A 26,762-nucleotide genomic window follows, 5' to 3' on the forward strand; every position below is an offset into this window, starting at 1 on the left:
TATTTGTGGTATGGCCATGTGGTGCGTCGGTCTGAGGACTACGTAGGAAAAATGTGTCCTGACATGTCTGTCCCTGGATCTAGACCTCCCGGACGTCCAAAAAAGCATGAACCCAATGCTTTAGTTAAGTTGATCACAAATTCTACATATATCTACAGATTTTTGTATACAAATGACATTAAATTTAACAATTAATTTAAACAATTCAATAAAATCAATTTTTATTCATTTTTATGATGCTTAAATGTCGTGAAGCAGGACATGAGAGTCAATTGTCTAACCTAGAATGATGCGAAAAATCTGCACTCAATGCTGCGTTAGTTGGAAGGTAGACCCTGGCAATAAAGCTGGGATTAATAATGTCAAGCAAAATGAAGCCTACTTCGATAAATGTAATCGACTATCCAATAGGAAAATAAATTTTCAATTCTAACCAGTAGTTCCTGAGATTAGAGTTTTTAAACAAACAAACAAAGCTAACTCTTTAGCTTTATAAATTTCCTCCTCAAAATATGGAGCAGCCCGACTGGGGTAGTACCTCAACCTTACAGAAGACCACAGCTAAATAATACTGCTTTCAAGCAATATTGTGTTCCTGTTGGTGAGTAAGGTGACCAGAGCTCCCCAGGGGATTGAGGATTACCTTACAGAAGACGACCTTACAGAAGATCACAGCTAAATAATAGTGTTTAAAATGTTTAGAATTTCCTAATGTGTGGGTAACACAAAAATAAAATCGTACAAATTAAAAATAGCATGGTGTCGTCTCCTGTCAAAAATTTTCATTGTAATATGAAACTGATTAATTACGGGTTTCTGTAAAGAACCCACTATAGACGGCGCCACGGTCTCTTAGACCGAATATAAAATCATCATATCAAAAATTTTGATCTAGCGGGTACATCGTTTCATAGCTTAATTGGCTAAAGCACCGACACGGTCAGTCGGAGATGCAAGTTCGATTCCCGCTGAATGATGATAAGCGTAATTATAATGCACTAGCTTCTGCCCACGACTTCGTCCGCGTGGAACAGTTTTGGGCTAACTGGGAAAGCTCTCAAAAGGAAAAAAAACCCGATTTCGAAACATTATTCATTGATGCTCCGTTCCTGTTGGTCTTAGCGTGATGATATATAGCCTGAAGCCTTCCTCGATAAATGAACTATCTAACACTGAAAGAATTTTTCAAATCGGACCAGTAGTTCCTGAGATTAGCGCGTTGAAACAAAAAAAAACAAACAAACTCTTCAGCTTTATAATATTAGTATAGATGGTGTTTGAGAAAATGTATGGGCATTTTGGAGCCTATAGATGTTCATTCTAAATTGAAATATTCGAATCCAAACTTTCTATCACGACAGATAACCTGAACTAATATTTAATTATAATATAAATAAAAACAACAGAATAAACTTATATCAACTTTATTACCCATATTCTTCGTAACAAACATGTTTTTAAATTACATTAATTTAGCCCATCGACACCTTCAATACAATTTTTGATTACTGAACTTGATTTATCGTTTATACACAGAGAACTTATAAAAAAATTAATTGTTTGCTTGCAAACGAAAAAAACCGACCTAACATCGACAAGTAAATACAATGAGGGTAGTTGAAAAAATAGTCAAGTAAATACCCATTATTAGCGATAACTCAAAAACTACTTGTTAGATCTTGATCAAATTTAAATGGGACCACGCGACAAGGATACGTTTCGATTAAAAAAAGAATCATCAAAATTAAACACAAAAAAAAATACAGTCAAATTGAGAACTTCCTCCTTTTTTGAAGTCGATTAAAAACGACATTACAAAAATAAATTCGGTTTTAGTACAAAAAAAACATAATATTGAGACATTCGATTAGTTTTTGCCTTAAAAAATGAAACTTATATAATTTAAGTTGCGTAGTATCGAAGGTGTAAATATGGCTTGTGCTGCCATCTATTGCCACTGTTGTGTAACGAATGCGGCATCATTGAAGATGCAGTTGTAATTCAATTTAGGCCTGGCCTCTCTCAGAACCGACTGAACTATTGTACAAGGTTGTATCTAAACATTGGTATACGGCGATGACGTCATTAATTTTCTCATATCGACGGGTGCAAAGTAAAAAAAGTTAACTACAACTTTGAGATTTTTTTTATTGCAGTAACTAACTAAAAACTTTATATTTTACAACATGGCAAAATAAAAAATACAAATATCACCTCATTTCTTGGAATTTTTTCAAGTAAAAGAAGACAACTACTGCTGTTTTGTTAAATTACACGACGTACATGCGTTCAACTACCACCTGGCCGCTTTTACGCAGTCCGCACGGGGGGCGCACGTTCATTCCTATTGTGTCATCAGTCAGATGTCATGTGCTTCGCCGGCCGGCAACAATGTTTGTTTGTTTTGGTTTTTTACGTATTAAGGTTTGTGTGAAAGTCTTATCATAATAATAAACCGTTTGAATAGATCACAATAGACATGTAAAGTAAAGTGTAAAGTAAGTACGTTTTTGGAAATTTTTGGAATTGGAAAAGTCATACTTATAAATATATGAAACATCTTTATTAAACCCAGATTTATTAATTCCTATGTAGAAACGACCAAGTGGTAGTTAACTCAGTTGTCATATTTTTAAGCACAATGTAGAGGCAGACAACTGCAATATCTCGTAAATTAAACATAATTAGATGAAATGAAATATACAATTGTTTGTCTTTCGATAAAATAAAGCAGTGATGAAAATTTCAACAAATTTGGTTTGAAATTGACAAAATGGGAGCACTTTTTCCTATTTTGCGCTCTCCTGAAAAGTTGCTGTTTTGTATATAACTCTTTTTACTTTGCACCCGTCGATATGTAACATGTGTGATGTTCCTATGGAGTTACGTAGTCCTAATGGACTAAAACTTCTTAAAAAAAATAACTATTGTTATTTTTAATAACACTGTAATAAAACACCCGTGTTTTCCCATTCCTGGATAAAGGCATGTCCTTTTAAGAAGTATGGGCAGAAGTATTTAAGTTTCAACACTTTTTCTACCAATGATGTCAAAAGACATGGTCGTACCCAGAAATTTGTAAAGGTGGGGTGAAACAAAGTAAAAAACTTGATAAGCAGGAGAAAATTATCTTTCTTTTATTTACTGCAACTTTTTATTTACTTTTGCTATCTACACTACTTCAATAATAGCTTGCGGTGTGTTGGCTAAATCTACTTAAAATTTTGGTATTAAAATCTAAAATATCAATTATTAGCTTCGATTCAGGCTGGGGCAAATGCCGCACCTTGCCCCACCGTGGTTACGCCCCTGTCAAAAGACACCAAGCTAGTTCAAGTTTGTATTTTCGAAGTAAAGCTTCTGTACACACGCTTGACTTAGGGACTAAGCTGGTGGATGCGTGACAAGAGCGTTACGAAAATTGTGATCGGGCGAAGCGAACGGGAGTTGAGAGGGAGATATAAGTTAGTGAAGATAGAAAGAGAGTTACGTTTCACACTTTTCGTAACGCTCTCGTCGCGCATTCACCAGCTTACTCCCAAGTCGAAAAAAAAAAATTGAGGACAGATATTGATTAAAAATCCAGTTAGAATTATATACATCCTCAAGATGGCAGCACTATAACGACAAAATAATTCTAAATTTGCCCCAGTAGGCCGCATTTTTTCTTTTTCTCTTTGTCATGCTTCTTCGAATGCAGCATCATTTTACTTCTAGTTAAGAACCTCTTCCCGCACACATCACATTCGTGTGGCTTATCACCGATGTGCATTTTAAAGTGCATAACTAAATTATTCTTCTGGGTAAAACTTTTCGAGCATATTTCGCACTGGTAAGGCTTTTCGCCGGTGTGAATTTTCTCGTGCCTGTCGAGATCCGCTTTCCTGTAAAACGATGAGCCGCATTCGTTGCAGTTGAAATTTTTTATGCCTGAAATTAAATATGAGTAATGTTCGATCAAAATATGATGCAGCAGGACTTGGGAAGTACCTCTTACAAAAGATCAGTACCATGAACTTACAGAAGATCACAGCTAAATAAAAATGTTTTCATGTTGTGTTCCTGTGGTGAGTAAGCATGAGGTCCTGGGGAGGGTCGGGGGTATGGGGGGGGGGGGTAACACACTGTCAATGTTCCAGGTGTTGCATGTGTCCATAGGCTTCAGTATTCGCTTACGTTCAGATGTGCCGTACGCTTGTATTGATGTAATTAATGGTACCTGACCCTCCCCAGGTGAGCAGTATTATTTAGCTGTGATCTTCTGTAAAGTTGAGTTACTATCCAGATGGATTGGGCTAAAATTTGAGTAGAATATTTTCTACTGTTCTCTGTTTTCAATATATCTATAACAATAAATATTCACCTTTGTGTGATAAACTATGTATACTAAGATGTCCGAGCTGTGTGTAAGTCTTCCCACACATCGTACACATGTACGGCCTCTCCCCTGTGTGTGTCCGTTTGTGTTTCTTAAGCTCGTAGCCGGTCTGGAAGGTTTTACCACATATATCACAGGGCTGAGGTTCCTTGGGTGTGACTCTTTTACGGCGTTTTCTGAAACAAAACAAAAAATCTTGATCGAAAACTTCAATAGACATTGTCAAGTAAGAAAATGTGAACATCAATAAGGAAGGTAGAAAATAAAATTAAGTACTGGTGTGTGGTTACGGCAGTAAAGAATATAGCCACCCCCTCTCTTCCCGTGAGTTTCGTAAGAGGCGACTAAGGGATAACACAGTTCCACTACCACCTTGGAAATTAAAAAGCCGACCTATGGCGGGATAACAAAGCCAGCCCTGCGATCACCAACCCACCTGCCTAGCGTGGTGACTATGGGCAACACACGTGAGTTCACGCCATTTTTGGCGCGAACTTGTGGAGACCTTTGTCTAGCAGTGGACTGCGATAGACTTTTTTTTATGTCACTAGGTCGGCAAACAAGCGTACGGCTCACCTGATGGTAAGCGATTACCGTAGCTTATAGACACCTGCAACACCAGAAGCATCGCAAGCGCGTTGCCGACCCAATCTCCAATCCCCCCAGGAGCTGACAGCAGCGAGACTGAAGTGAGAATTAAGTTGAAATAAATCATGTGTCTATCCTAGTATAATATGTTTAGATGGAAATAGTTGTATTCTTAGTTTTTAAATGTTTATGTTGTTTTAGGGTAAGGTATAATAATGATAATCTATTTTGCCTGTTTTCAAAATTAAATTGATACTGTTATCTCAACCGCACCGACCAATCTCCTTCGTGTGTTCTCCATTCTACGTGACATTTGCGGAATCAACCGTGCTCCACTGGCACGACTGCCAGTAAGCCAATCAATGATCACATTACAAGGACCTGTTTTCAATTAAAAAATAATAAATATTGGGTTTTTAAAGAAGTTGGTAAAAGTGTGTTAACTTCAACACTGCTGAAGATTCTTAATCACTAACGTTATATTTAAAAATATATTTATTTATGTTATATTTTTCAAAAAAAAAAAAAAAATGATACCACGGCTTTATTTTTTCTAGTTTCTTCCTTAAATGATTTTGTTAAGTAGTAAGCTAAAATTATAATAAAATTGATTTGAAAATAAAACAAATTTTAAAATGTAACAAAATAGATAATAAGAGAGAGGTAGAACCACCCCTATGGAAAAAATCTCATAAGACATGGACAAATGCAGACCAAATTCTCATATGCGATCTCATAGACTCCCATATATCGGTATAAAAATTTGGTCGGCAATAAATTAATTAACTTAAACTAGATACCTATTTCATATATCTACTATCTGACCCGGCAAAGGTTTGGCCGCTAAACGCTATTTAAAAATAAGAGTTGGTGGTTGAATTGTGAAAATTTAGGGTTGTATGTATTTTTATTTGCTTCAGCCTGCAATATCCCACTGCTGGGCATAGGCCTCTTTCCCCATGTAGGAGAAGGCTCACAGCTTAATCCACCACGCGGTTTAATGCGGATAGGCGGATATATTCCCTACTATGAGTAACGATCAGGTGGACATGATAACAACCGGGATCAACGGCTTAACGTGCTCTCCGAAGTGCGGTAGGGAGACCCACAGGGACCGCACAAACACCCAGACCAAGGGAAACATCTGTATGCCCAATACAAATCTTTGTCATGTGCGGGGATCGAACCCGCAACCGCCAGCGCAACAGCCACAAACCAATGCTATGATCGTTGCGCCAACGCGGCGTCATTTATCGCTGCCAAATTCGAATTAAAAAATAAATAAAAAAAAGTCCAATAAATTTGAAATAAAAATTCATTGGACCCCCTTTATTACTTATGGGTTAAAAAAATAGTTTACGACCGATTTTCTGACCTACCAAATATGCACAAATATTTTCATATAAATCCGTCAAGTCGTTTTGGAGGAGTTTGGCGCTATGACAGGGGAATCTTATATATTAGACTAGCTGACCCTGCAAACGTTGTTTTGCCATATACGTTCTTAGCCCCCTTAATACCCCTCTTATGACTTAGTAGTATGAAAAATAGATGTTTGCCGATTCTCAGACCTACCCGATATGCACACAAAAATTCATAAAAATCGCTCCATACGTTTCGGAGGTGCATTTTAACTAACATTATGACACGAGAATTTTATATATTAGATATATATAGTCAGCTTTCACCTATAACACAAGCATCAAATTTCCTAACTATGGAACAGTCCGCGATATTAATACGTAAAAAAATTATTAATAGCAAACTTCTTACTTCTTAGGTTCCTCTGCATCGACATCCTCATCAGATATCTCTATAACCTCACACTTTATAACAATTTCTTCAACGGGCTGAACTGCTATATTTTCCATTTTTATTTACTGAAATACATAACAATAATTTTATCAGAATGATATATGAAAACATTGTAAATACATTTTATATTACAAATTATGTTCAATTTATTCAGCGTGTAACGTCTCGCTGCTGAGCATAGGGCCCTCTTTCTATGTGTAGGAAGAAGAAGGAAGAGGAAGGGAAGAAGGGTCAGAGCTTAATCCACCATGCTGCTCCACTGTAGGTTAGCGGATATTTTCCCTACTATGAATAACAATCTAACTATGAGGCATTTATGCCAACAAACGGGAGCGACAGGTGCTCTCCAAAAAATGGTGGGGAAACCCACAAGGACCAGACCAGAAAACATTTCTACAAATACAATTAAATCCACGCCAAATGGGAACTGTTTCCACAATTTCTGGCGTTTTGCTACTATAACACTAGTGGTTAATACTCCAATAATAATTTAAAAAAAAATATTTATATTAAGTTCAACATAATATAAGCCAACTTTGTTCTTTTCAAGTAGTGTTGTGGTGAGCAAGGTAGCCAGAAGTCCTGGAAGGGTCAAGGGTTAGTCAGCAAAGCGCTTGTGAAGTTTCTATTGTTGTGAGTGTCCAAAGACTACAGTAACTGGTTACCGTGAGATAGACTATATCCTTTTTTACTGCTCCTTACAAATTACTTTAAAATATTATAAACATTGACATAAAATATCAATAAATAGCTATATTATGATTATTTATTTATTTATACTAATTATTGTTCACCACAAAGGATTTACATATCAACAAAAAGAAAAATGCACAAGAAGCGACTTTATCGCTAAAACAGCAATCTCTTTCAGGGCAACCCTAGGTGAGGACAGCTATAAAATTGAATATCTAATAAAAATATAGCAAGAAAAAGAATTTAAAAACGAATTTTATTACCAAGTTTTCAAGTTTTTTAAACATAGAATTGTACAAGCTTGTATTTAATTAAAGTGAATATTATAAGCAGTGGATACAACAAAAATAATAAATTAGTTTTACAGTGCATTGTTTCTAAAACTGTATCACAAAAGATAATTATTGTACAGATATTAATTGGATGTAAACAAGATGATAATACTATATAACGTACCTACAAAAAAATGTTTATAGTCGAATATTATACTACAAAAAATATTACTTTTTACATACTCAACTTGTTCGACCAGTTTTTTTATAATAAATTCTAATTCATAATCACAATATAACGCCCACTGTCCATGACACTAACACAGTAATTATATAGATAAGTATATATTTTATTTATACAGTTATTTAGTAAAAAATTAGAAATAGTAACATTATAACACAGTGTTTACTTGATGTAATATAAAAATTCAATAATTGTTTTCGTTGTCAACTTGTCAAGATTGACAAGCAATGAAGCAATGGGTTGCAAGCCAGTTAGAATCTATTTGTACTAAATTATTAAAACTCGTGTTTGAGCGAGACTATGCTTGTCAAATTTATATATTAAATAAAAAATAAATGTACTTTGTATAAGTTGTGATCCGGTTGTTCGGCGTAAGACAGTCTAGCCAAACTGTTCAAATATAAAACAAAAAATATGAAAAGTCCCAACGAAATCTTAAACTTTATTTATGCTTCTTTTGATCATGCAAAAAAGACAGCAAGTAATAAAAGTACTTTTAAAAAGACAAGAATAGGCTTAAAAAGATTTAGTTCGCCCTGGATAGATAACAATATTATCAGGCTTTGTGATAAGAGAGGTTATATATTTTCTAAGTGGAAAAATAGTCGAGATCCAAAAATTAAATTAGATTATAACAAAATTCGAAATAAAATTCATAAACTTTTAGAATACAAAAGAAATAATTATTACGTACAATATATTAATAATAATTTTAGAAACACAAGAAAAATATACAAAATCGTTAACGAAATGTTAGGAAGAATAACACTATCATTAGATATGGCTATACATAGAGCCTTCGATGCACAGGGTATTAATACCAAAGACATGACCGAGAACTTTGCAATAACATTTGACAGAGCAGTTAAAGACATTATTCCAAAATGTAATTTAAAGTTATCTGATTCTATAGCTACCAGTAAAACTTTGGACTCAAGTATATTGTTCAAACGAGCATCAGCAAAATGTGTCAATAAAATAATTAAACAATTAAACCCAAGAAAAGGTCCAGGCTTGGACAATATTAATATTTCCGATATTAAAGTTATAGGCGACAACATTTCTGGCTCAATTTCAGACTTAATTAATCGTAGTGTTGAAAGTGGTCATTACCCGGATGCTCTAAAAATAGGTTGTATAAGACCAATTCATAAAAAAGGTAAAAAGAATGATTACTCAAATTATCGCCCTATAACACTCCTATCTTCCATAGATAAAATTGTTGAAAAATATGTATCAGAACAGATAAATAGTTTCTACAGAAAACATAATGTAATCAATCAAAATCAGTTCGGATTTCAGTCGGGTAAAAGCACTTCATTCCTTTTGTCAAAGTTTACCGACGAAGTCAACAAACATCTTAATGACAAAAAAATTGTCTTAGCTCTCTTTATTGATTTCTCCCGTGCTTTTGATACATTGGTACATCGGCAGCTAGTTGACAGATTAGATAATTGTGGAGTACGTGGTCCACTACTGACCTGGTGCAAAAATTACTTCGATAACCGAACCTTTACTGTTAAAGTAGATAATATTTGCAGTAAACATATATCTGTGACTGGGGGTACAGCTCAGGGCTCCGTGCTGGGTCCACTTTTCTTTTTAACTTACGTAAATGATATGAACAACTGTATCACTAATAGTACATGTTACCAGTTCGCGGATGATACATGTCTTGTTATGGCTGATAGAAATCTCGAAGCCGCTATAAGCAGTTTACGAGTCGACCTAGATGCCCTAACACGATGGTGTCATGACTCTGGTCTAGTGCTCAATGCAAGTAAAACAAGACTACTGATTATTAAGTCTCCATATATTAAACAATGTCCTATAGAAAATTTGATTGCTCATAACCATGACTGTCTTCACGCAAAAAATAAAGCAAATTGTAAATGCCCAACTATAGAGATTACCCAAACACAGAAATATCTTGGACTTACAATAGATAACAAGTTTAACTGGATTCACCATATTGAACTAGTGTGTGACAAACTAAGACAATTTCTTGCAAATATAACAATACTTAAAAATCGTATACCATTCAAATTAAAAATTATGCTTTACCACGCATTAGGAGAATCCTATATACAATACGGAATTAGTAGTTACGGCTGCACGTATAAAACTTACCTCGATAAAATATATAATCTCCAATTAAGAATATTAAAAACAATAGTGTCACCAAAAATAAAATGTAAATTTTCCAATAACGAATCAGGGCTCTTTAAGCATTGTAAAATTTTACCAGTACATTCCAAAGTAAATTTTATATTGCTTAAAAAACAATTTTTCAATATATCATCAAAAAATATTATTGAACATCCTGTATGCACACGGGCGATCACTAAGAGACAACTACGTACACAGCGCGCTAACAATATGTATGGTGAGCGTACAACTGCTTATATTGTGCCTCGACTTATTAACAACCTACCCGTAGATTTATGCAAAAGTATTTCAAATAGAAATATCAAAAATAAATTAAAACAACATTACTTAAATATTTTGAACTAAACATTTACGTAAATTGTATTTTATTGTATTATTGTATTTATTTATAATATTACAAATTGTTTTCTTATTTTCTTATTAAAAGAATTTGAACATTGTCTGTAACCGTTATAAATAATGAATGTGTATAATTAGACTAAGATAGCACAGGTTGAAACCTTAGTGGTTTTTTGTTGCTATTTTTTTTTAATATTTCGTGTATTACTACTTTTATAAACGATAATTAAAATAAAAAAAAATAAAAAAAAATGGCTTCATCCACATATCTCAACTCATTCATGTAATTTAGTATAAACAATAACAATAAATCAGGACAATAATTTACTTGGTTTATCTAAACTAATATTATAAATGAATGAACTTCAAAACACTCGTTGTCGATAAAGTTTATCTTACAAATAAATTTCGAATAGACTTTAAAAGCAGGAAGTAGAGAATATAATTAAGAAACTACAACTTATAGATTCGCAATTGCAGTGGAATTCGATGGTTTAAAATAAAAAATAAATTCTAAGCTTCTATCCGTTGGGTACAGTACATTTATTTAATGTTTAAGATGGAAAGATCTATGTGTATCATATATACTTACATCGAAAATACTTGTAGTAATATAACTTTTACTAGTAGCTAAAACAATTAAGCCCTATTTCATAAATTGCTGATAATTAAGGAGTTATGTCTCTACTATACTAAATATTAAATAAATTACAATTTTCTAACAAATCACATGAGTTGCTTTCTTATTAATTTTATTAATGGCCTATTGTAAAAAGTTCAAATATCTGTATCTCCTTTTTCTTTAACACCACATAATAATTTTACACATTGTAGACCTCGACGATATAAATATATTCTATTAAAACGGTAGAAGGTAGAAATGTTTCATATAGCAACCCAAATTACCTGTTTAGAAGTATTATTATCTCATTACGTGTATTGTAATTTGACTTTGTATTTATTAAATGAAAGTCAGTTTTACGAAAAGCATAACAAAAATTAGACAATAAATTTTAAGATGAAATAATGTATCAATTGTAGTCTCCGTATTCTAATATCGTTTGATTAAAAAATTCAAATTACTTTTAAAAAATAAAATAAATGATTATCTTTACAAGTAATCAAAATTAAGGTTAAAACGTTTATTAAAGAATAATCTATATTGCTAGTCAATAATTGTTCATATTTCAAATACATCAACAATTGAAAACTTTATGGATGTAGGTAAATCAATAAAAAATACCTAAAGTTGCGTTCTCCGACCTTTTGATATAACCCGACGAAATTAAAAAGTATTACGAGTGAGCTATTTTTCGTATAATGTTTATATTTTCGTAATCTGTCCGTGTTTTTGATAATCGGGTCGCGAATGATGTCATACTGGCTTATTTTAAATGTGACGTCGCTATTTCCACATTGGATGCAGAACGTTGTAGTGCTCTGTGAATTAAATAAATTGTATTAATTTTTTTGTGCAATGGCCTATTATCCTCATCGAACCGCCGGTATGTAACCTTTTTTGTACATTAATTTAGCTGTATTTTGGTTAATCGTTGCTTTTGCGCGTTGTTTGTATTCGTTGCGAATTTTATAAAAAAAAAAAAAAATAAAAATAAAGAAGGCTTTTTAAACTCAATTAATTAGTAAAAGCTTAATTGTTTAGACATATATACACGTTTATCTTTATAAATTTTTACATATTTATATACCTATAAATTAGATAATTTAGAGAATATGCACCTGTTTATAATATTTTGTAATTTATAAAGTGTAAAAAGCCGCATTTTTTATGAAATATATTTGTAATATCATTAAATAAAAGTGTAAATAGAAAACAGCTGTTCAATAATGTCACGCTTGACGTTATGTTATTGCAACTGCAATTTTTTATATAAATTGAAGAATACAGTTTATCATAATAACATTGTAATAAAAATCGGTTTCGTAATTTGAAAAAAAAGAATGAAGATATATTTTTTATTACTTAATATACCTGCATTAATAATTACAATTTTACTAGAAATACGTGTTAGAAATATTACCGAAAATCTTGATATATGTTAGGAAGATAATTAAAAATTACATTGTTTCGTTAAAATCAATTTTAAAAATTCTGCAATTCTTTTGCAATACACAACAATTATTTTGAATATTTTTTTTTAATTTATCACTCATTTAATTCCCTTAAGCCTTGAGAAGTGAAATAGGAGAATAAATAAATATGTGTATGTGTGTGTCATTTTTAATTTAAAATGAATAGTGTAGAAATCGTCTTTAATAAATAAGATTTGTTTTAAATTTAATTTCTTAAAAAGAGTTTACTATCTCTATAGCTAATATATAAAATTCTCGAGTCACAATGTTAGTTAAAATACTCTTCCGACACGGCTGGACCGATTTTTATGAAATTTTGTGTGCTTGGGTAGGTCTGAGAATCGGCCAACATCTATTTTTGATACCGCTAAGTTATGGGGGGGGGGGTTAAGAGGATTCTTAAGTCTTTAAGACCTTGGATTGGGGAACGAGGCATCAACGGCAACGAACACATCTGTCGCCTTCGTTTCGCCGACGATATCGTCATCTTTGCGGAGACGTTGGATGAGCTAGGCCAAATGCTGGCCGGCCTAAACGAGTCCTCCCGGCGGGTCGGTCTCAGAATTAACTTGAACAAAACGATTTATTAATTATGTCCACCAAGTCATACCGAGAGGTATCGGTCGATGGTACCCTTCTCGAAGTTGTTCAGGATTATGTTTACCTAGGCCATACCATCCAACTGGTCCGCAACAATTTCTAAAAGGCGACCGATAGGAAGATTCGATTGGGCTGGGTGGCGTTTGGCAGACTTCGTCGAGTTCACTTAGAAGATTTCGCAATGCTTGAAGACAAAAGTCTTCAAATAATCCATCCTGCCTGTGTTAACATACGGAGCCGAGACGTGGACACTGATGAAGGGACTCTGGTCCACTGGCTATGCTTGGGGTTTCTCTCAAAGGTAGGATTAGAAATGAGACTATCCGCGAGAGAACGAAAGTAACTGACATAGCCCACATAATTAGCAAATTGAAGTGGCAGTGGGCTGGTCATCTGTGTCGCAGGAATGATGGCCGTTGGAGCAGACGGGTCCTGGAGTGGAGACCGCGTCTTGCCAAACGCAGTGTGGGACGTCCTCCGGCCCGTTGGATCAACGATCTACGTAAGATTGCCGGTGTAGGCTGGATGAGGATTGCGGAAAACAGGGATGTCTGGCGTGAACTTGGGGAGGCCTATGTCTAGCAATGGACTGCAATAGGCTGAACTGATATAAGTTATAAGGGAGGAGGGATTAAGGGGATTAATAACATGTATGGCAAAACAACGTTTGCGCGGTCAGCTAGTTACATATAAGTACAAGGAAGGATATTACTATTTTTATTATTAAAGTAACATACTCCGCTCTAAAAAAAAGAGGAATAATCAAAATTTAAATCTCGAACGAAATCAACAGCAAGTCGATACTTATTATAAAGAGCAGAGGTTTAATTTTTTATTTGTTTGTAATTGTCAAACTAAAAAAACGAGCGTGCTTTAGACCATACGACTGAAGTAAAGCTTCTGGACAATAGGCCTGCACTGTGTCTTAGATATACGAAACGTGACTGGCAATGAGAGAAAGAGAGAAAGAAAATATGTGCTCGCACCTCTCTCTTGCTCTGTTCTCATTCACCAGCTTACTCTCAATACGTAAAGAAGTTTTATTCCAAAAGTATTGGACCGATTTTAAAAATTCGTTCACCAGAATGCTAGCTATTTCTTAGTGACATAGGCTATATTTTAACAGGAGAAAACATTATAAAACAATAGGAAAAGATGGAAGCGACAAAATCGTTATTTCAAACAGTTGAGGCCGCTGGCGTCAAGCTAGTCATTACTACAACTATGACGTAAAACAATTTACTAAAAGTATATAATGACGTCATATGTTTGGTATTTATATGTGTCATTGTATATTTACATAAAAACCGGTTATCCGGACGATCGCGAAAAGGGTCTAACCATTTAAAAGATATAATAACAAGGGGGAACTAGATGAATGTGAAGTTGTATCATCATTACATAGTATAAAACAAAGTCGCTTCCCGCTGTCTGTATACTTGGATCTTTAAAATTACGCAACGGATTTTGATGCGGTTTTCTTTAGTGAATGATTCACACATAAACACTGGTTACTTACTGGTTACTGGTAGACCGAAATTTAGTACGACTCTCTTCAGGGAATAAAAGTTAAACTGAGATAGAACGAAGTCCCAGGCACAACTTGAAAACAATATTTGCATTATCTCATTAAAACTGTACTTTTTATCTAAAATGTGTAAATTCTTATCGTTCATTATCATACAAAGGAGATGTAATTTATCATGAAGCTAATAATGCTGAATTTAGTAAAAAATACATTAATCGAATATTACGAAATTAAAACAAATATCTTTCAATACCTGACATTCGATCGTACCATTTGTATACTTATATTAATATATATTTATATTTATTGAGGTTACGATATTGCAGGAAATCAAAAACACTTTTTTTCAAAAACAGTTTTTTTTTATTTTATTTTCTTTAAATTAAAATTATATTTGTCATAAGTATTTATTTATAATTAAAAGAAGCTACCACAGATTCGGAATGATGATACCCCTGACTAGAGCTGGTAAGAAAATTAACAGTTAATCTTTTAAAAAAAGCGTGTGTGTAACTTATGCACGCGCGTAAGAAGTTATACTTCATCGGCTAGCTAACTTCACGTTGCTAACTTATTCTTCGTTGACTATCTAACTTTAGGGTGTCGGTTTTTTTAGGCAATATGCGCGCGCATCCTAAAAATTTTCTCTCATCATTTTTCCTTAACGCGCCAACAGAAGTAGATATAAAATCAAAAAGGAAATATAATTCTTAAACATTCAAAGGTTGTGTATAAAGTTTGTCCTGCACATAAATTACGAATAAACTTTAGCAGTATGAATAACAACAGATAATTACAATGTTTTTATTTTATATATATAACTAGGTCGGCAAACAATCGTACGGTTACGGTACGGTAGCTTATAGACGTCTGCAACACCACAAGCATCGCAAGCGCGTTGCCGACCCAATACCCAGTCCCCCCCAGGAGTTCTGGTCACCTTACTCACCAACAGGAACAGAAAACTGCTTGGAAGTAGTGTTATTTATCTTTGGTCTTTTATCAATTAAGAACCACCACAATTATCAATTAGTTACCACACCGTGGCAACTTCTAAATAAAACAACACTCAGCAAATTATTGTAAACTTGTTGTTTAACTGAGGTAGGTAGGGCACAGCAGGAATTTCCTGCTCAAAATATGGAGCAGCCCGACTGGGGTAGTACCGCGACCTTACAGAAGATCACAGCAAAATAATACTGTTTTCAAGCAGTATTGTGGTCCTGTTGGTGAGTAAGGTGACCAGAGCTCCTGGGGGATTGGGGATTGGATCGGCAACGCGCTTGCGATGCTTCTGGTGTTGCAGGCGTCTATAAGCTACGGTAATCACTTACCATCAGGTGAGCCGTACGCTTGTTTGCCGACCTAGTGACATGAAAAAAAAAACCTTTTTGGTAAAATCTGTATTAGTGCATGTTTTGTAAGTTGTCCTAAAAAAATAAATAAATAAATAAATAAACTATAACTTTTCAATTAACATTTGCGATTAGATATATCTCATAAACTTTTATTATAAATCGGTGAAACAGTCCCCCTTAGTCTATCTTTATATTCATTAAATTTCTTATATCGGTTCAGAGTGCCTAGTGCGAGTTTTATTCTCAGAAACATGAGAGAAACACGTTTATACGTGAAGACTATTTTGCATGGAAATTTAAACATTGCAGCCTAGACGATAAAGAATAGTATACGATACAATCGATACAGTCATTTAGCGGCAAACGCGAGAACTAGGTTGAAATGCCGAATTCCCATACAAAATGAAGTTAAAATTCACGCCCGTTATTGCGAGACGGATTAAACACAACTCGCACTTGGCTGGTATAGTCGTGAAAGCGTAACAGATAGAAAGAGTTACTTGCGCAATTATGACAGAAATAGGAATACAATTCGCAGATGTGATTAATAATAATAATAATAATCGTTTATTCACACTCACATACATACATCGATACACAGACAACTTAAAGACTAGACAAAAAAAAATACAAGATAACTGTTCAACAATGTACATACCACGCAACTAAAATAAAACAATAATTTTACAAAAAAAAAAAAACAATAATAATAGGTAAATAATATGATGATATACCTAAGTTGTAGTTATTTGAAATGAAACAGGTCGTAAGGGCCTATACGACCTCCTGCCGTTAGTCTATTTATAACATATATCCAAGATATACTGTATCCACTACTGGTGTAATAGGACCTAGATGTCGGGGAAGGCAATAGACAATATTTCATCCCAAAGAAGTCTTGAAGAGGTCGAAATAGGAAGGATTAAAGTTTGTATAGAAATTAGTTATTACTTACTATAAAAAGAAGACTGTATATATGATTTGGGGGCCAGTGACAGATTTACATGACCAATTTCCTTCCACTCGTAACTTCGTACAAAACTGAAAAAAAAAACAAAACTTTTAACTGGCTCCCGTACCATTAGCCACTTGAAAGGAAATAAATGGTTATCTGCAGAAAATGTGTCATAAATAATTTAAAAAAAAAATTATGGCACTTATAGTCAAACAACAGATACCTAAACACACATTAAAAATACAGTCAAATTAATGATTTTCTCCTTATTTAGAAATCGATTAATAAAACCAAAATATTTCTTATTTCGGCACTTGATAAGAAATAAATACCTACGTTCTCTACATAATAAGTATCCTAAATAAAAAAAAAAAAAAATAAAAAAAATTACTGTCATAATTTCAATTCTCAAACAGAATTGAACCTCCTTTCTTGAAATGTACGCAGCTATAGTTACGGGAGTATGTAAATAATAGAGAGTTTTAACTAACAATAAAACTTACCTATTATTTTTCCTTAAGACATCCGGAATCCATCTTGAGTCAAGCACCTGTCTTTTTAACTTCCTTCGGCCTTTTTCTCCTCCCTTCGATCTTCCGGCGACGCTGCTGCCCTCTAGAATTGCTTTTGGCGGGAGCTGACGTTCACTTTTTTTAATACAAAAGAACTTTTACCTCATTATAAGACTCGAGATGCACCAGGTAGGAATTACCTGGATTCCGGATGTCTTAAGGAAAAATAATAGGTAAGTTTTATTGTTAGTTAAAACTCTCTATTATTTATTCCGTGTTGACATCCGGAATCCATCTTGAGTGATGTGTTTGTTATCTCCTGGTGGTAATATGACGATGCTATAATGTGCCTGTAATTTATTAGGTTGTATTGACAATAAGAGAATAATTTTCAAAAATCATCTTTAATGCAATGTCATGAAATATGTGCCTACAATAGCTATTAACTTTTAACGTAGCGATTGAAAATATTTTGATAAAGAAACATTATGATTTTCGTTTGATTGATTTAAAATAATCTTTTGGTAGTATCTTCGGAATGTATGTTCTTGTCTCCAATTACCAGTTGCCAAAATTTTGTCAATAGGAAATTGCTCTAACCAGTTAAGAGATGCGACCGCCGATCGCACGGACCCTGGCGAAGCTTCGACTCCAGCCTCTCTCAAGACTGATTTTACCCAGCCTCCGATAACAGTCCTTGATGCTGCCTTAGTTATTCCCCTTGTAGTCAAGAATAAATTTGTTATTACTTTACCGTTCAGAATACGACGATCTTGTGATAAATTCTTAAGACGACGAGTCCAAAAGACACAATCCAACGGCTTATTAGGATGCTGTGTTATTTTCCATCCAGATTGCCTATAATTTACGGTATCGGTTTTTGATCCGAACCTTGGCCAAAATATAACAACATCATTTTGATCAATAAATTTTCCTTCCTCCACAGTCAACAGTGTCAGATCATGAACTCTTCGGCCTGATGATAACAATAATAGAATTGCTGTATGCCTTGATACCTGGTGGAAATTGTTTTCATCCGGCGGATTGTCGTTTAGGTATTGAATAACTATATGAGGATCCCATATGGGTGGAGTGACAGGCTTTTCTTTCGCAACGGAGATGGCTTTTAACATGTGCTTAACAAAAAAGTTAGAGGACAAATCTACCTTTGTCGATATATTTGTGAAGGTCGAAATTACAGACTTATGAACTAATATCGTTCTGTACGCCAAACCCTCATTAGTATGTAGATAAGCCAAGTAACGAGCTACTTCGGTTGGATTTGGGTTTTTGTAGCTAATAGTATGATTTGTGCACCAAGTTCTCCACTTTCGCCAAGCTGGCATGTACGTCTTTATAGTTGATTCTCGCCAGCTAGATAGAAGCAAAGATCTCTCTTCCTCAGTCCAATTTTCTATTTCTTCTGACCACCCAAAATCAGCCAAGCTTGTAATTGTATTTTTTGTATGTTCGGTGGATGGCATCCTGTAACTGTATCGAGAAGCACTTGTTGAAGGTTCGGTATGAGATATGGTTCTCGAAGAGCACGGTGATGTATATCTGCCAACCAGAACACTTTCTCCCACCGGGGTGCTATTAGAATATACTTCCCTCTGGCGGTGTTCAGATGAGATAGGACCCGTGGTATTAGATTCGGAGGTGGGAATATCCAGGCTAACCCGTGATCCCACTGATGGCAAAAGGCGTTGTGGAGTACAGCTGTCTGATCCAATACGTCTAATGTTACATATTTCGGAACCACGTGAGCTGTTTTGGAGGCGAATAAGTCTATCTCCGGCGTCCCCCACATTTGAAAAATCTTCCTCGTAGCTGTATGTAGAAGATGCCACTCCGGGGATGGTTTTATTCTGGATAGTGCATCGACCTCTGTGTTGTAACGGCCTGGAAAATAATGAGCAGTTATGTGAATATTCCATTGATCCATTCTCCACAAAATTTTCCGCGTTAAATCGAGGAGGGCTTTTGACTTGGTTCCACCTTCCTTGTTCATATATGACACGACTGTACGGTTGTCCGTTAAAAGGAGTATATGAGAATGTAACAGTCTGTCCTGTTGGTGGACAATGGCTTCGTGAACTGCAAATAGCTCTTTCAGGTTGACATGCCATTGCTGTTGAGCCATGTTCCACTGACCTGATATTTTCACGTCTCCTATTTGTGCACCCCAGCCTAGTTCCGAAGCATCGGTTGTGAGGTGATGAGTTACCGAGTTCATGTGAATAGGCATGGATCCCGAGGCAGCTGTCTCCCACCATCTCATATCGGCCAGTACAGAGTCTGTTAGTTTTACTTGACGGTGAGGTTGTCGCTGAGGAAGTTGTCGGCTGTAGTACTGCATAGTCCGACAGTGTAACCTCCCTCGGCGGATAACGAAAGAGGCGAAGTTGAGTCTCCCCAGAAGGGACTGTGCTTGTTTGAGAGACCAACTGCCTGCCGTTAACTGTCGCTGAAGTGCCAAGCGTAGTGTAAGGCACTTCGGTTCCGACAAGGACTTTCTGTTGAGTAAGGTGTCCCAAGTTATACCTAGAAATTCTAGTTGTTGAGTCGGAACCAGGACAGATTTGGTAAAGTTGATAGTCCATCCAAGCTGCTGCAGAATATTGACAACAAAAGCCACCTGTTCGCTCAGAAGCTGACGTGACTGGTTGGCTAGAAGAAAGTCGTCTAAATATACCACGCACCTGACGTTCCGTTTCCGTAGGTATTCCGCTATCCAGTTTGTGAGGGTAGCAAAAATTCGTGGTGCCGATGAAAGGCCAAAGGGCAGGCATGTCATCTGCAGTAGTTCGCCATTGTAACCGAGTCTCAGGAACCGTCGATGTTCGTTTGCAATACTCACATGAAAATATGCTTGACTTAGATCCATTTTTGTCAACCAATCTTTTTCTTGTAAAAATTCCGGCACTCGAAAATGATTGAATAACTGAAACGGCTTTATGTGAACGAAACTGTTTAGCCGCTTTAGGTTGAAAATTGGTCTGACTGTACCGTCCACTTTCGGGACTAGAAAAAATGTGGACAGGTAACTTGGCGTTAAATCCGCTTTCTCTAATATCTGCATGTTCAACATCTCTTTTATTTGTTGTGACATTTGTAAGGATTTTTTCGTTTGAAAAGATGTTATTACCATTTTGTTGGGTATTATCAAAGGAGGCTTCATTACAAACGATATGCGAACCCCGTTTAAAATTTTGCAAATGTAGTCTGGTGCACCTAGATTGCTCCAAACATGCTGATATCGTCTTAGACAGCCTCCTCGAAATTTTACAGAGTCATTCTTTATTATTTTTATTTCGGGTAGTTGAATTATAATTTGATTTTTTACTTCTTTGGTCTTGACCTGATCGAAATTTGTTATACGAAGATCTTTGCTTGGATGAAGACTTTCCTTTACCTTTACCTTTCTTACCTGTATAGGTGGATCGAAAAAACCTTTCTGTATGCTCTTTAGCAAGTTTTGAGCCGTAATTATAGGAGCACGATGGTTTGGGATCTGTCCCCAAAGGCCGTGAGGAACGCTCCAATATCTGTGAATTAACTGCTAATTTTTCGGCACCTCCTATTTTTTGAAGGTAGATATTTAATAGATTTTCGTCAAACAAAAATTCGTAAGTTGGAGGTATTTTTTGTAAAGCACCAGAATGAAATTCGTCAGGTATTTGTTTCAACAATAATTCTCTACGAGACTGGATACAGTCTGCGCGCCTGCCACACACTATTTGAAGAATATCGTCAGTCACCTTAGTATATGTCGAATCTTTATTAAACGATGATTCAATTTTATCAAAAAAATTTTTTGGTGTTAATGTCGTATTTTTATCACCTGCCCAATCTACGATTTTTTGCAAGGCTATATTTAATTCTTCTTTTTGAGAAATAATAGCATTTGTTAAGGCTGCAAATGTTCGCTCTAAATAATGTAAACGTGAGTCCTCACTCGATGAAGCAGAAAAACGTCTAAGCTCATCATTAATATTTAATTCAATAAATCCGGGGGTAGTAACATATTTCTTTTGAGGTTCATAAAAACGTATAGAATTCCAGTCGCTACTTTTAAATCTTTGTATTTGACTGAGCTTAAGTAAATGAGATTCTTTAGATTTACTGAAAACAGGATCCTTAATGTTGGTTGTCAAATCCGATAAATATAATTTTTGTTTCTCCTCAACTACCGAATGTGCGGGTGGACGCAAAATAAAATCATGAGAATCGTTTATGTTTTTAGGTACCTCTTCACAAACTACAGAAGAGGCATTTATGACTTGTGGAGTATTATTATTATTCTGAGTTATTAAACTCGTTAAAAATGACACTTGCTGGGTAAGAAATTGAAATTGCATATCTCTTACCGTTTGGCGAGATCTCTTCGCAACCTTACTGCTTCTATCTGAACTGGACCCTCGAGACGAACAATCACTAGAACCGCTAGAATCACTTGCTTGGCGTTTTCTTGATTGCGACTGTTGTTCTTCATTATTTTCGATGTTCTCCATTTTGAAGGGAGGATTATCACTTTTCACTTTTAAAGACTTGACTAATATACGTGAACAAAACTAGACCGTGTATTTCGTTAAGAAAGACGACGCTATAATGAGGTAAAAGTTCTTTTGTATTAAAAAAAAGTGAACGTCAGCTCCCGCCAAAAGCAATTCTAGAGGGCAGCAGCGTCGCCGGAAGATCGAAGGGAGGAGAAAAAGGCCGAAGGAAGTTAAAAAGACAGGTGCTTGACTCAAGATGGATTCCGGATGTCAACACGGAATAAATAATAGTATTTTAAAGACTTCAAATGATATTTAATTTATAGTTTAATGTGCATTCTTTATAAAATTGTGTATTTTGTAGCATATTCATACAGTGTTATAAAAATATAGGGGCTTAAGAGTACGCGATTCCTGTACTTTTCCATTTATGAGAATAAAGCTCAGTCTTCTTGAAGGTGTGTAATATAAAAAATAAATCACTTGACAATCAAAACATTAAAAAGTTTTTATTATACTTGCACGGTCTTGCAACGTCGAGTTAGTAACACACACACGGTGGCACCTTGACCTCAATTTACGTAATTTGTTTCTAAGCACTTATCACGTTGCGACTTATTGCTTAGATGCATTAGGCCGTGTTTCACCACTCACGCTATTTTCTTTGTTTTTGTGAGTTGGGTTTACAGGATTATTAAAAAATAAGACGCTCAAAGTTCTTGCTCATCCGAAGGCTGATAGAAAATATAGTTATAGCCTTAACCCAACCTTTTTCATATCTTAAAAATTATAGTAATTACAAAAAAAGTTGTAAAAAGTGAATTAACCATAAGTGAACCATGATAATAAATAATTGTGTTTGCTCGCAAACGAAAAAAAAAACCGACTTCAATTACATCGACGAGTAATAAATACAACGTAGATCGATGAAAAAAGTCAGTAAAAAGTTATTACGGATTTTCAAAAGTTTCCCTCGACTTCTCTGGGATCCCATCATCAGATCCTGGTTTCCTTATCATGGTACTAAATTTGGGATATCTCCTTTCCAACAAAAAAAGAATTATAAAAATCGGTACATCCAGTAGAAAGTTATGCGGTATAATACAACGAAGGTCGACGAAAAAAGCGTCAAGTAAAAACGTATTATTAGATATAACTCGAAAAGTAGTTGTTAGATCTCAAATAAATTTAAATGGGACCAATTGGCATTTTCACACCACCTTTCGATTAAAATAAAATTTGTCGAAATCGGTCCACACGGTCAAAAGTTCTGATGTAACATACATTAAAAAAAAATACAGTAGAATTGAGAACCTCCTCCTTTTTTGGAATTCGGTTAAAAATTATAATCAATTAATACTGAAATTGTAAGACTATAGTATAACTTCTTTAGCGATAGGCCTGCACTGTGTCTTAGATATAAACGTAATTGGCTATGGGAGAAAACGAGAAAGAAAATGTGTGCACGCATCTCTCTCCTGCTCCGTTCGCCTTGCCCGATCACACTTTTCGTAATGCTCTTGTCACGCATTCATCAGCTTAATCCCCAAATCAAGCGTACATAAATAATTTTTAGCTCAAATTCTTATAAAAATCTAAAATCGAAACAGAAATAGACGCTACCTATTCATGTATGTATATTAGAAGCTGTTAGGTGTACTGTTATTCAATCATCATCAATCATTACAGCCTATACAGTCCACTGCTGGACATAGGCCTCCACAAGTTTACGTCAAAAATAACGTGAACTCATGTGTTTTGCCCATAGTCACCACGCTGGGCAGGCGGGTTGGTGACCGCAGTGCTGGCTTTGTCGCACCGAAGACGCTGCTGCCCGTCTTCGGCCTGTGTATTTCAAAGCCAGCCGTTAGATGGTTATCCCGCTACCGGTCGGCTTTTAAGTTCCAAGGTGGTAGCGGAACTGTGTTATCCCTTAGTCGCCTCTTACGACACCCACGGGAAGAGAGGGGGTGGCTACAGTGGCGTAGCGTGGTTGTCGGCCGCCCGGGGCGGAAGAAAATGTTGCCGCCCCCTTGTTTAGGTATTTCAATTTAAAGTATACTAAAATTTACTTAGCTGAGTGGCTACGACATATAGAATTTAGCCACCCCCTTTCATCCCGTGGGTGTCGTAAGAGGCGACTAAGGTATAGAAAAGTTCCAATAATAATAATAATAATAATGATAAAACTTTATTTAATTCCATGCAAAATTCATCAATCCTTATCTCAATTTGCCCAAATCGAAATTTCAATCAATTAAATAACAATACAAAATAATTAATAGTACTTATTACATTTTATTAGATTAGTGATCATTATTAAGACATACTATTTCATGTAAAATAAATAAATTAATCTAATATATAAAATTCTCGTGTCGCGGTGTTTGTAGTTAAACTCCTCCGAAACGGCTAGACCGATTCTCATGAAATTTTGTGTGCATATTAAGTAAGTCTGAGAATCGAACATCTATTTTTCATCCCCCTAAATGTTAAGGGTAGTCCACCCCTAATTTTTTTTATTTTTTTTATTTTTAGATAAATTATTTATATTTTTATTTTTTTATGATACAACATTAAGAAATACATACAACCCTAAATTTTCAACCTTCTACGATCAACCCCTATATTTTATTTGTTAATTATAAACTTTAATTTTTTTTTGGCAGGATTTTTATATTTATTTTGTCATGACTTAGAATAAAAAAATATATATTACACTTAATTTTCAACCTTTCTACAATCAAGCCCTATTTTTCCATCGCAATTTTTATTTTTTATTATTTTTAATAATTTCCTTTAATTGTGATTTTTTTTCTCAATTCAACTTGATCTCCTGTCTTCGCCGGTCGATAACTATCAATCGATCAGTTATCCTCGCTAGATGTCTACATTACGTTGTCACCTCTCATCCAGCAAACATCACGGAGTAGGGATGAGAATAAAGCCGGTCTCCTGTCTTACTCACTATACTGTTTTCGGCCATTGTTTTTTTTTTGTTTTATTTATGTACCGATCGTAGTAGTGACTGTTATACGTATGATTTTAATTTCTCTGTGCACTAAATAAAGCATATTTTCATTGTCTACAACGCTTTCGTTTATAGGTAAATCCCCGCACACTTATATTATAGTAGATAGTTTATTGGCAAAACAACGTTTGCCGGGTCAGCTAGTTAATAATATGAAATAGCAAAGTTCCAATACCACTGTGGAACTAGTGAAGCCGACCGATGGCGGTATGGCCATCCTACAGCTAGCTTTTTAAATACACAACCGAAGACGAGCAGCAGCGTCTTCGGTGCGACAAAGCTAGCCCTGCGGTCACTAACCCGCCTGCCCAGCGTAGTGACTATGGGCAAAAACCCTCATGAGTTCGCGGTAGAATTTTAGGCCCTCGGTTCTCGGTAGCCCCACTATTCCCGGCTACAGCAGCGGCTGCGGTAACGGTGGGGCGGAGGGTGCTGAGGATCACCGGGATACGGGAGGCTGCCACTCAAAACTACAGGTACTACGTACCGGTTACGTATAATGCATGTATAGGGCATGTTACGGCTGTACCACAACCTTACCGAACTGGAAGTAAAACCGAGTCTTAAACTTAAACTTAAGTGAAGCATACTGGGGTTGTCTGAAGTTTGAAGAGAGGGCGAAGACACGATGATCCTGGACTCCGGGCACTTGTTCTGCTTCCATGAAGGTGATGGGCTTTCCCAAGGTGGCGTCGATTTTCTGGTCCACAAGACTCTCACTAACAACGTTGTGGAAGTCAGCAATGTGTCGACCCGGGTAGCGTACCTTGTACTTAAACTCACTGACAGGTACTCCCTAGAAGTGATACAGCTCTATGCGCCGACCTCAGCACAATCTGACAATGAAGTCGAAGCCTTGTATGACGATATTACCAGGGCCATGCATGAGACTACTTCGGCCTTCTACAACGTTGTTATGGGAGACTTCAACGCTAAAGTGGGAATACAAGACCGCGACAAATCGAGGATCGGACCATACCGTACCCTCTTACTAATGAGAGAAGCAGGTGTATTAACTGTGCGTTCCGTGAAAAGTAAATCTAAAATACCAGTTTAATTGACTTTTGATGGTGTGTCGAATGCGAAACGTTTAATTAAATGTTGTACGTTTTAACTTTTGCGCAAATAGTTCGATCATTTTGAAACTATCTAGCTTGAAACATAAATAGTTCTTTAAATATATAGTTCGTTGAGTGTTATTGAAGTGTCTTTGGTGTATGACTTACGTGATTGAAACAAAAGAATTCAAGGATTTTGTACAACTGTTCCATTCTGCATTTATATGTATGCAAATTTGAATAAGTTAATCATCGACGCGTTGGTGTAGCGGTTCGTGTACGTTTTTAGTTCTCACATCAACCGCCGATCCTTGGTTCAAACCCTCCTTGGTAGAAATTTACTTTTTCCGATTATTTATTATTTATTTAAAAATCATAATGAAGTACGAGTGTTGTAAAGCGACTAGAGGTGGAGCCACCGACTGCATAGTTTGCACTAAGTGTAAAAAGAACTATCACTTTCAATGTTTGTATCCTTCGAAGAATTACAAAGATATGTCTATCGATTGTAAAAAAACATGGATATGCCCAGAGTGCTCAATGGCTCAGCCTCGACATTTGAATAAGGACAATACGCCGGTCCGCAATACCAATACAGACGAGAATGTTAATCTGCGCAGGGGTGGTTC

At 35.5% G+C, this 26,762-nt stretch overlaps 2 protein-coding genes across 2 annotated transcripts in view; one reads left to right on the plus strand and one right to left on the minus strand.

Moving 5' to 3' along the window:
* Positions 1 to 3,478: 3,478 nt before the first annotated feature.
* On the minus strand, positions 3,479 to 6,837 carry LOC123667167 (gastrula zinc finger protein XlCGF49.1-like). The gene is made up of 3 exons (XM_045601136.1): positions 6,740 to 6,837; positions 4,364 to 4,554; positions 3,479 to 3,930 (listed from the first exon to the last, which is right to left on the minus strand). The coding sequence occupies exons 1-3, from the start codon at positions 6,835 to 6,837 to the stop codon at positions 3,638 to 3,640; spliced, it is 582 nt and encodes a 193-aa protein (XP_045457092.1). The 3' UTR covers positions 3,479 to 3,637.
* Positions 6,838 to 11,776: 4,939 nt separating this feature from the next.
* Positions 11,777 to 26,762, plus strand: part of LOC123666863 (pyrimidodiazepine synthase-like) — a 29,073-nt gene continuing 14,087 nt past the window's right edge. The window contains exon 1 of the mRNA XM_045600887.1: positions 11,777 to 12,003. Within this exon, the coding sequence (XP_045456843.1) occupies positions 11,976 to 12,003 (28 nt within the window). The 5' untranslated portion in view covers positions 11,777 to 11,975. The remainder of the gene's footprint in view (positions 12,004 to 26,762) is intronic.

Source organism: Melitaea cinxia, chromosome 27 (assembly GCF_905220565.1).
Source record: "Melitaea cinxia chromosome 27, ilMelCinx1.1, whole genome shotgun sequence".
NCBI classification, from domain to species: Eukaryota; Metazoa; Arthropoda; class Insecta; order Lepidoptera; family Nymphalidae; genus Melitaea; species Melitaea cinxia.